The sequence below is a fragment of the Alligator sinensis genome, unplaced genomic scaffold (genome assembly GCF_000455745.1).
Source record: "Alligator sinensis unplaced genomic scaffold, ASM45574v1 scaffold952_1, whole genome shotgun sequence".
Taxonomy (NCBI): Eukaryota; Metazoa; Chordata; order Crocodylia; family Alligatoridae; genus Alligator; species Alligator sinensis.
The window spans coordinates 658,268-670,214 of NW_005841999.1; the positions used below are offsets into that span (position 1 = coordinate 658,268).

Here is an 11,947-nt window from a genome sequence, read left to right on the forward strand (position 1 = left end):
TGCGGCTGCTGGGGCCCTTCTGACTGCAGCCACCCAGAGCCCACACCAGGACTGCCCTGCAGCTACTCCTACTGCTATTGTCACCACTAGCACCACCTCCCTGGGCCTCCGAGGTGGTGGTACTGAGAGTAGCCACAGGGCAGTCCTGGGTGGCCACAACTAGAAGGGCCTCAGCAGCAATGAGCACATCTGCTGTCAGGTCCCACTTTTTCCCAGTGCCCATTGTGGACAGAGGGTGGGCAGGGCTGCCTCTTTCTCCCCTTCCCTCCTTCCCTCCTCCTCCCCCCACCTCCCCCTGGACCATCCTGCACCTGCAGCATGTCCCTGCAGCTTACACCAGTTCCCGGCTCATGTGCCAGAAGCAGTACCAGCATCATGTGCCGGATGTGCTCCAGCATTGACAGTGGATGCAGCCGGTAGGTCCTGGGTGGCAATTAGGGCCTCTGCCTGGGTCTGCAGGTGACATTGCTGCATCAACACACCAGCTGCAGTCCCAGACAGTTGCCCCTATCCCCACCTAGAACCTGCTGGCAGCATCCACAGCTGATTCTGGCATGCGCCTGGCACTGCTTCCAGTATGTGGGTCATAGATGGTGTAAACTGCAGATGGGGCCAGGAAATTCCTGCTTGCCTGGCATGATGCAGTGCTGGCTGACTCCTCGTGGGCTAGATCCCATGACTGCCCACCCGCATGCTGGATACAATCAATTGGCAGGGCCACGGATTGTTTTTTGCCTACTCCTGCTGTAGAGTGTAGCAGGGGCCTGAAATCCGCAAGAGGTGGCTATGCTCTCTAGTAACTCCCTGTTCTTGTTCCTTGGTTTCCCATTTTTTTAGTCTGATATCAGGTCTTTTATTATGGCTGTGTACATTGATTTTAACCAAAATGACTTAAATGACCCATTTTATTTGTGATTTAAATTCAGGAAGCTGGATATAATACTTTTTTATACTTTATTTTATAATGGTAGATTTCAGTTATTTTCTGAAATAATGTTGATTCTGATTGGTTGGTATAATTTGGTATAATAACAAGTTATAGAGAAGGGGCCTAGAGAAGAGGCATGGGAGAGGGAAGGGGACAGATCCTTCCCCATGGTAAGGGGGATAGATCAAGCCCTCCATGGTGAGGGAGGGAATGGGGAAGGAGCTGGGGCTGGGGTGCTGCCCAGCCAGGGCAGTAAATGGGATCCAGGGCCTGGGCAGCGAGCAGGATGGAGACATAGGTGGCTTGTCCAGGTGGCGCAGAGGGTGGGGATGTGGGGGGAGGGGTGGCTTCCCGCTGTTGTGAGCACCCCCCAGATTTGTGCCTGGGGCAGATGTAGGCTGCTTGCTGTCATCTCAGGGCTCTCTGCCCTGATGCCTTTCCCCCAGAATTCCTGCACCAGCTGTGTGCCCATTGCCTGCCCAGTTGCAGCAGGGGGGGTGAGTTGTGCCTCCTGCTGCTGGGCAGTCAGGGGGTTGGTGGTTAGCGTGGGGCCCCCAGGGCAAAGGCAGCAGGGCAGAGAGCCCTGAGTCCACAGTGGACAACCCGCATCTGCCCTTGCCCTGCTCAGCTCATCTCCAGTTAATAATATCCCCACACTTAAAAATGGTGATGGCAGCACTTGAACTAAAGCTCATTCAATGAGCATTAGTTCAAGCACTCCTGCCACCATTTTTAAATGCTGGTACACTAATTCCCTGGACAAGCTGCCCGTGGCTCTGTCCTGCTCCCTGCCTCAGCCTCAGGTCCCATTCACTGCCCTGGCTGGGCAGCATCCCCAGTCCCTGCCCCTACCCCACTACCTCCCTCAATGTGGGGGCCTTGCTCTCCCCCTCCCCCATGTCCCTTCCCCTCCACAGACTTACCTGCAGGGAGCTGATCTCCATACTGCCTGGCTGCATTCCTGTAAATTGGTTATTCAGTTGGTATCAGCTGATATGCCTGGTTAATAATTGGCTATCAGTATTGGCCAAGAAAATCTTTATTGGTCTACCCCTAAATCTTAGAGCAGATCATCAGAAGGTATTTTCCCCATGCTAGATTTTCTCATTCTATTGAACACCAACAGGCATTCTAGGTAGAAACTATTTAAATGATATGATTTTTACCAGCCCCAAGGGACCGCCCTGCTCAACACGGTACAGGATAGCCAGGGTGAAGGAGAATTGCTGTCCTACATCACTGTAGACCATGTAAAGAAACATCTTTAGAGGCTGGACACCTTCAAGTCAGCTGGCCCAGACAGTTTACACCCTAGGGTACTTAAGGAGCTGGCAGGCATCATAGCTCAGCCACTGGCATGGATCTTTGAGAACTCGTGGTGCTCAGGTGAAGTGCCTGAAGAAGGCCAATGTGGTGCCTATCTTCAAAAAAGGGAGGAAAGTAGATCTGGGGAGCTACAGGCCTATCAGCCTGACCTCTATCCTGGGGAAGATCTTGGAAAAAATTATCAAAGAGACCATTCTCGACAAACTAGCTGATGGCAACATCCTGAGTGACGGCCAGTACAGGTTTGTTGCAGGTAGGTCTTGCCTGACCAATCTCCTCTCCTTCCATGACCAGGTGACATATCACCTGGACAAGGGAGAAGAGATTGACATCATATATCTTGACTTAAAAAAAGCCTTTGATCTGGTGTCCCATGATCTCCTCATGGAGAAATTGACCAACTGCAGCCTTGGCTACATCACAGTCCGATGGCTGGGGAACGGGCTCTGAGGTAGGACCCAGAGAGTGGTAATAGATGGAAGTAAATCATTGTGGTGTGCCGTGACCAGTGGAGTCCCCCAAGGCTCCATGCTTGGGCCTATACTCTTTAACATCTTTATTAATGATGTAGACATTGGTGTCAGAAGCAGACTGGCCAAGTTTGCCGATGACACCAAACTCTGGGTTAAAGCATCCACACCTGAGGATAGGCTGGTGATCCAAGCTGACTTTGACAGGCTCAGAAAATGGGTGGATGAAAACTTGATGGTGTTCAACACCGAAAAATGCAAAGTTCTTCACCTTGGGGGAAAAAATCCCCGCAGCACGCTTATAGGCTCGGCAGTGCTACACTTGCTAGCACCATGGCCAAAAGGGACTTGGGGGTCATCATTGGCCACAAGATGAATATGATCCACCAATGATATGTTGCAGCTGGTAAAGCGAGCAAAACTATGGCTTGCATCCATAGATGCTTCTCAAGCAAATCCCAGGATGTCATCCTCCTGCTGTACTCGGCTTTGGTGAGGCTGCAGCTGGAGTACTGAATCCAATTCTGGGCTCCACAATTTAAAAAGGATGTGGAAAAGTTTGAGAGAGTCCAGAGGAGAGTCACGCGCATGATCAGAGGGCAGGAGCACAGGCCTTATGATGAAAGGCTGAGAGCCATGGGACTCTTTAGCCTGGAAAAGCGCAGGCTCAGGGGGGACCTGGTGGCAGCCTATAAGTACATCAGGGGTGTGAATCAGGATCTGGGATGACCAGTTCAAATGATTACAAACTCCTTCAAGACCATTTTAGACTGGACATAAGAAAAAATGTCTTTACTGCCCAAGCCCCCAAGGCCTGGAATAGACTGCCTCCAGAGGTGGTACAAGCACCTACTCTGGACTCTTTTAAGAAACATTTGGATCAAACAAATCTGTGGAAAAAGACCCAGTGCAGCACACGTTTGGGCAGCATGCCCTTGCAGCACAGAGAACACTGGACTGTGTGGTATGTGGCGCTGCAAATATGTTTGCAGCGCCAAAAACGGCACAACTGCACTTATCTGGGTGCACCCAAATGGTGCATCCAATCTAAATTAGTCCATCTGAGTTGGTGCACTAACTTAGATTGCGATCAGGTTAATCCAATTTAAGAAAGGGTTAACCCAATGTCCAGACTGTCTGCATGAGTTTACAGTGTAGTGCTGTGGCTGGAAAGTCCAGCCACTTGCTCCAGATCCAGGGCTGTGCTATTCCTACCCCAAAACGTGACTGGGCTACTCTTAGCCCTGGTCCCCACTGTGGACCCACCAGACCCTGCCCCCCAGATTTGTCAAACCCTCCACAGACCTGCTAGCCCTCTTGCCCCCGAGCTTGCCTGACCCTTCCCCACACACACCAGACTCCCTTTTGTCACAACCAAATTAAGTAGTGCCCATGTCACAAGCAAATAAAACCATTCAAAGCAGTTTTGTTTTACACTAAGTTAACTAAGGGTTAACAAAAGTTTTTGCCAGTAACCGCCTTTTTGCTGTGCATGTCAAAAAAAATTTTATTGCTGCGCCACTAACAGAGATAAAACTTAGCCTTCTGTGCTGTACATAAATCATTATAATTGGTCAAAAAAAACAAGGAGTAACCCTATGATAACACCCTAGCGAAGACCGCTAGATAATTGGCGATTCTAATTAAATTTATGATGTGGCGAAAAGCAATTGGCTATTACACAAATAAAACCCCAATACACTTCTGCAAAGAAGAAGAAGAAGGGAGACCTCCGCACACGCAACCTGGAGACCTCTGAACGTATGCGTAAGAGTAACTGCAATTTGATCACTTGTCAGTTCCCCGCGTCTCGACCCAATCTCAGATGTAAATCAACGACCTGCCGGCCCGACCTTTTTTCTGCCCGACCACCGAACTCTTATGCAGACTGACCTACGACCTATAAGCTGTAACTAACCAAGTATTTCTAACCTCCGTCTTTCACCACCTTGACGGCGTGAGTAAATAATCTTGCTTTGCAACCGATAAGCGTCCGCCTAATTAATTCTACTCCAAGCATCACAAGTACCCGCCTGACAGCTTCTAAGGTCCCGACCCCCCCGCTGCAGTGCACGGCAGCGACACCTTTGTGGCTCTCAGGGGTCATGAGCAGCTGCAAATGTTGTTTCTGGCAGTGACAAGCTCCTGCATGCACCTGCAGGAGAAGAATCATAGAAAATTTACAGATTCATATTCTGAAATACATGATATGGCTGGGCATAAATATACTACATAACTGAAAAAAAATCAGAACAGAGAAATACTGCTTCTCAGAAAGGTATCTAGTTCCCTTGGAATATACAGAGTACTAATTAGTTTTGGATGGTTAAAATTGTTGTTTGCAAACAGTAAGTGATGGAGTTTTTTCTCTATATGGACATGGGATGGCAAGAAATTTTAGGAAACCATATGTCTATATTAAACTAAGGTAGAATTAGTTTAGACTCATATATATGAAATATCTGTTTGTGTCTCGTGTCATTTTCTGTTTCTTAGTATTGTTGTTCTAGGTCCAGCCCTGCTTCCTTTATCGTCCCTGAAGAGCACTTATTCAGTAGACTGCTTTTATGGGACTAGTTGCTTGATGAGTAAGAGGTATTTGGTGTGACTGAAGTTTATGCAATTGGGCCTGTAATTGATAATATGTAAGACCTTCCTGAGAAAAGATCCCGTGCAGAAACCATGGGAGTCATCCAAGTGTGAGTGGACTGTTGTTGTCAGAGAGGAATGCACCCAATAGTTGTAGAGTGAAAAGAGGGTTCTGGGAAATGGGCTTCATACCGTTTATGTTGGCATGGCACTCAGACCTTTTCTGTTCTTTTATTAGTTCCCAGCCATCCTTCTGCTGTTTTACCAATTTCTTTCAGACAGTTTATGTGGGCTGTCTAGTTCGCTTTCACAGATGCCCATAAAAAATGCTCATACAAGCAGATACACTCTCACTTCGCATTCTTTCTCTCATCTGCTCTGTAATTATAGTCAGATGCAGCTGTAATTGTGGCCCCAGCTACAAATGCTAAATGTGGTTTAAAACAGTAAAAATGTTTGGATTCTTGAACAGTAGTCTCCTTTTATTGTTCTGTTTTACAATCTCTTTGTGTAAATAAGCAATCTCTGTACTTGAACAGACTGACCCTGCCTTTCACCATCTAATAAATCAATGTAGTCACATCATCATTAATAAAGTATTCTGTTTCTTAATTACTTTTTATAAGTATATTAGAAAAATACTTTATAGACTTTGGGACTAATACCCGATAGTGCTTTGTAAGTTGATAGAATTAGTAGTTTGTACTTCTACCTAAAATGTCATTTTATGCTTCTAACATTAGCAGTTACATGTTTAAAAATGTTTTGTTTCTCAGGTGACAACGGCCCATATATAGTCTTGATCTAAAGGATCACTGGCATATTCCATAAAATTATGGGTCTGCTCTACTATTATTTGATAATAAATAAATTTACTCCGAATAAATAAATTTACTCCTTTCTTTATCTCTTCCCCATTCTGTAATGTAGGTCAGCTACTTGTCAGCTTTCATCCCAGAAATGGTAGCATTTCATCAATTAAACATATACAGTGTTTTCTTCTTAATTGGGATTTCTCAGGATAAAAAAGTCATGCAAAGTATCACATTGTTGTTAACTGTTATTCAGTGGGAGGATCATTAATAAGACATTGATACTTTGTAAAGGTGGCAAAATTAGAGATTTGTTTGAAAGAATCATTTCAGTCATTTGTGTGCTTGTCAGCCTGCTTTTTTGATGCATTCTGAAAAAATATTCTGTTTTCCAGGTGACAATGGCCAATATCGGTATAAATGAAAATCGCTCACTGGAGACATGTGAAACAATACTTTTCGCTCTTCGAATGGCAACGTGGAATCAAATATTAGATCCTTGGGTATATATTCTTCTAAGGAAAGCTGTACTTAAAAACCTCTACAAGATTACAAGGCGATGCTGTGGTATGCACATCATGAACTTGCATATGTGGGAACTGAGCTCCATCAAGAATTCTTTAAAGGTTGCAGCAATTTCTGAGTCACCATCAAGTTCCAAACAAATAAATAAACAGTCACTCAACTCAATGGGGCAATAAAATCAAATACGGTCTGTGAAGAAACAATGGGGGTAATGATCATACATTGAGAACACCTTCACACTTCTTATAATGAGGTTAAATGATTTGTACTTGTTTCAAATCATAAGAGGTTTGTTCTTATTACTTATCAGTTTGACACTGCTATTCCAAGGCATGCACTTGAGTATTTTAGTTCAATCTCCTTATAGGCCCTTTCCAGTAATAAAAATAAAATAACTACGTTTCCCCATTTCTGTTATCAAAAAAAGTGGTCAAAAAAATAATAATGAACACAACAATAAGCCAATTTAAGAGACTTTTTATAAGCAAAAAGGTGTAAAATAATAAGAAGCAATGATCACATTAAAAACACGTTCAGTTAAAGAAGTGACTTTAACATGTTTTTCAAAAATGGTGTATAATTAGATGAGACACATATCAGGCAAGAGTTGGCTCCACATCCTAGCACCTGCCACACCAAAAACACCATCACCTGCTGACTTTAGCACTGGCAGAAAGCTGGGGTTTTGGGTGCGTGTGGATGGCTACCAGTACCATGGGATCAAGGGAAAGATAAGAGGAAGGTTTTGTTGTCGAGAACCCATTTGTTGGCTAGTAATAGATTTTCATAGATTTGTAGACATTAGGGCTGGATGGGACCTCGGAAGATCATCGAGTCCAGCCCCCTGCCTCAGGGGCAGGAAGTCAGCATGGGTCATAGGATCCCAGCAACATAAACATCCAAATGTCTCTTGAAGGCATTCAAAGTGGGTGCTTGAACCACCTCTGATGGCAGTCTTTTCCAGACCTTGGGGGTTTGGACAGTGAAGAAGTTCTTCGTTATGTCCAGCCTGAAACGGTCATGGAGGAGTTTGTGACCGTTCGATCTTGTTATCCCTTGGGGCACTTTAGTGAACAGATGTTCCCCTGTGGACGCTCCTGCCCCCTTGCTCTTGCCCCTGCAGCACCATTGTGACCCTGCTGCCTATGTCCACCTCCTGCCTTGGAGGTGGACATGGGCAGCAGGTGGACATAGATCCCATAGCCTATTGTAATGCAATTTTTAATGACATGTTGGTAGTTAAAAATCTTCATACATTTCAAGGACAAGAGAGGACATCATCTTGTCTGACCTACAAAACACAGGCTACAGGACCAACTAGAGTTCATGTGTCCTAAAAGTCATCAGTCATCAAAAGTCAGCTACATATGAACTATAGCATATTTATAGGAAAGCATCCAATCCAGACTCCATCAGAACTTCTGGTACATTGTTCTAGTGGTTAAACATTTTCACTTAATTTGAATTTTTCCATTTTTAATTTATAGTCACAAGATCTTGTTGCACTTTTGTCTCATAGGATAAAGAACTCTCTGTTACCAAATTTTTATTTTCCATGTTGGTACTTATAGACTATGATCAAATTATATCTTAACCTTTTTCTGATAAGCTAAATAGATTGAGTTCTTTTAATAAAAGGCATGTTTCCTAATCCTTTAACCATTTTTATCTGAACTCCAGTTTTTCAACATGCTTCTTGAATCATGGACATAAGAACTGGACACTATTCCAGTAGCAGTTGCATGGCTGTCAAACACAGAGGAAATAGAATGTCTTTACTCCTAACTGGTATTTCTCTATTTATATAGCCAAGTAACATTAGGCCCTTTTGGCCAGAGCATCCCCTGTATAATCCATGTACAGGCTGTATAACCCAGAAACTGTTTCACAGTCACTGCTTGCTAGGAAAGAGTCCACCATTCAATGTCCTTTGTTCCTAGATGTCTAACTTTAGATTTGGCTGTATTAAAATGTATATTGTTTGCTTATGCCCAGTTTACCAAGCAATCCAGTGTGCTCAATATCCATGACCCATTGTTTCATTATTTACTACTTAGAGAACTTTGCGTCAGTCACAAACTTTATCAGTAATACTTTATTTTCTTCCAGGTCATTGCGTAGACCTACTATTGATGATTCATCATTTACAATTATATTTCGAGGCCCATTAGTAATTTTTAGTTAATTTAGAGGTCTTATAACTAGCCCATTTGTACCACAATAAACCACAGGACAGATGAAAATTATGGGTCTTGTCTGATAACCCCTTAACCAGATAATGACTACTATTGAGGTTATCAGGAAAGAAATTAAATCCAAACCATGTGAGTCTTTATAAAGGGTAAAGTTGATCAAATTCATTAGCAAATTTCTAGAATACCACAGATGCATCTGCAGAAATGTACATACAATACACCTGCTTTGTCTACAAAGGCCCACACTGGTGCCTATAAAAATAATTTGAACACAATGGGTATATGCATGTAAAACCGCATTCTAGGTAAATGTGTGCATGTGTGTGTTTTATGGGAGCAAAAGGTATATTCACTCTTTGCAGATGTATTTGGTGTTCTTTTCTTTGCTAAATTTAAGGCACATGTTTGAAGTGCTGAGTGCCTTCAAGGAGATTAGAGGGTACTTGGAGAACATCTTGAGATTCGCAGGGCAAATTCTGCCCTTCACTATTAAAATTACTGGATTGCACTATTAAAATTTTTTATGGATTGCAAATTTGATATCAAAGTATAACATAACCTTTAGTTCTGCATTATGAAAATCAATACCATAATAATAATTCTTGCATCATTTAATTAAAGATAATAATTGCAAATGATTACATGCCAAATATTAGTCATGCAGTGGGAATCATTTTAATAACATTAGTTGTATACATTAATTTTGTTCTCATATGGCCTGATCCTATCTTATCCCCATTTAAATGAACGGGGCAAAATCTCCTTTGGGTATCTACACACATGCTCCGAGAGCTGCTCTAAATAAAGTGCCTGGAGCATCTCGTGTGTCAATGTCACCACGCTTCAAAATGGCGGCGGGGTCCTTTATCTAAAGCTCATCAAACAAGCTTTAGATAAAGTGCCCCTGCTGCCATTTTGAAGTGCAGAGATGCTGATACATGAGATAAGGAGGCTGGCTGGAGCATGGTAATTACCACACTCCACGATTCATGTATAGGTACCTTTTGTGTTCATTGAGAGCAGGATCAGGCCTGAGGAGATTTTGGTAATGTGTAAGTGTGTTTGGTTGACCTTTGACTTTATTGCTATAATGCACAGTTTTTCTTCAAGGGCAAGCTATCGTGATACTACACAGCCATTATGGTTTTAAAGGAACACAGAGGTGGTAAGCCATGTTATTCAGGCAGAAATCAGGTCCTATCTTCTGCCTGATCTTAAAAGTAGAAATATAGCTGTTGATTCAAAACTAAGGCAATTCTAAGTGTTGCCTTAAGGTAGAAGGTATACTACATCAAGCTACAGAAACTCAAAAATAACTTTTCCCAAGTAATTGAAAGATACTGTCTTTCTTATATTTTTTCAGCAAAAGGCAGGATACCTCAAGAGTTATAAGTGACCTCTTTAGATACAAAGACAATTAACCTTGACTTAGAAATGAATATAACTAAGCAAAGATAAGAAAGCAATTCCTAAGCAATTGAGTCTGTCATCATAATATAATTGATCATGCCTATTCATATTCTGTTAAAAAAAGCAAGGCGAGTGGTAGGGAGAAGAAGCTTTGATCTTTGTGTTTGTATTATGCTTAGAACCAAAACAAAAGTAGTATAGAGTTTCTAATAATGTGCTGCTTTTGAATGGAAAATTACAGTATTGAATGTAACCTACTTTATTTCAAATAATTGCTCCACATTTGCAAATTCTCAGTAGATCTAGGCAAAAAATATTTTGATTTTTTTTCAGTTCAGTCACCAAACCTAAGCAGTTGGTTATTTGCACTGTTTTGATTGTCATTGTAGAGGGTGCGCCTATACACGTGCTTTAATGCACATTAGCTTATTTTAATGCATATTAAAGCGTCACTAAAAAAGTGCTGTTTAGTTAATTTGTATTAAAACAGGCTAAGGCACATTAAGCATCATTTAAAAACCATAGGTGCCTATACAGGAGCAGGGAGGTTACTCTAAGGTGCTGCAATTCCAGCACATCGAAGCAGACTCAATTAATCAAGTCTGTGGGAGAGTGGGAATTACCACACTCCTGAAGCTTCCTGTGTCTCGTATCAGCATCCTCAAGCTTCAAAATGGCAGTGGGGGCTCTTTAAAACTCATTCACTGAGCTCATTCAATAAAGCTTGTTTGATAAACTTTAGATAAAGCGCCCCTGCCACCATTTTGAAGTGAAGGGACGCTGAAACATGAGATGGTCTGGGCACTGTACTTAAAGCATCCCTCCAGGGAGCACATGTATAAATGCCCCGTGCATTTCAGTTAATGCTTATTAAGACAGGTTAATGTGCATTTTCTTAGTATTTCACCATGGAGGTACTAAATTTAATGCACATTAACTAAAGCAAGTTAATGCACATGTAGACATGCCCACAGTTTATTGAAATTTGTGGTACTGTGCCAGTGCTCATTTTGGCCTCCTTACTGTACAGGATGTGACACAAATATGCCTATGACATGATTATTCATCCCGTGGGGTGAGAATTTTGTGCAAGCAGTTGCAGAATAAGGTTGGTCTATACGTTTTTGAGATATTTGACCAGTGGCTGAAGCTTATTTGCATTCTGTTGTGTGAATAAATGTATCATGTGAAATTTCATGCTACCTGAATTGTAAAAAAAAAAAGGAAAGAAAAAAGTTATCTTTATATGTATATCTGTGTCATTATACTTTGTGTAGTGATATGTATTGTACTTAAATTGCAGCGTCTCATTAAACCTATTAAAACATATGTTGAGTAAAGATATTTTAAAATGATGAGAAAACATGAAATACTGAAAAATAATTCATTAAACCCTATATATGTACACCAATATCATAAAAAGCACATTGGATTGATGTACACCTTGGGTGCATCTACATATGCATATTAATGTGAAGCAATAAATTCCAGCACATACTGCGCTGGAGTTCATTGCTCCCAGGTGCTGTGTTTACGTGTGCACCAGGGCCTATAGCACATTGAGCCGGGTTGGAGCAGCCCCAGCTGGCAGGGGGTCTGGTGGCTCAGCCTGCCAGCCTGGGCTGCTCTGACTTGGTTCATTGTGCTACGGAGGGGCTGACTGGGCCATGAGGGTGCTCCAATGCAGGGCTA

General features: G+C 42.6%; 1 protein-coding gene across 4 annotated transcripts in view; it reads left to right on the forward strand.

Annotated features, from left to right (window-relative positions):
* Positions 1-11,666, forward strand: part of PTGFR (prostaglandin F receptor) — a 44,004-nt gene extending 32,338 nt beyond the window's left edge. For 3 of the 4 annotated variants that reach the window (XM_006021617.3, XM_025201647.1, XM_025201646.1), the window contains exon 3: positions 6,521-7,542. In XM_006021617.3, the coding sequence (XP_006021679.1) occupies positions 6,521-6,826 (306 nt within the window). In that variant the 3' untranslated portion in view covers positions 6,827-7,542. Of the gene's footprint in view, positions 1-6,520; positions 7,543-8,330 lie in introns of those variants that run through there. The other variant, XR_003093573.1, reaches the window with a different exon arrangement.
* The last annotated feature ends 281 nt before the right edge of the window (positions 11,667-11,947 follow it).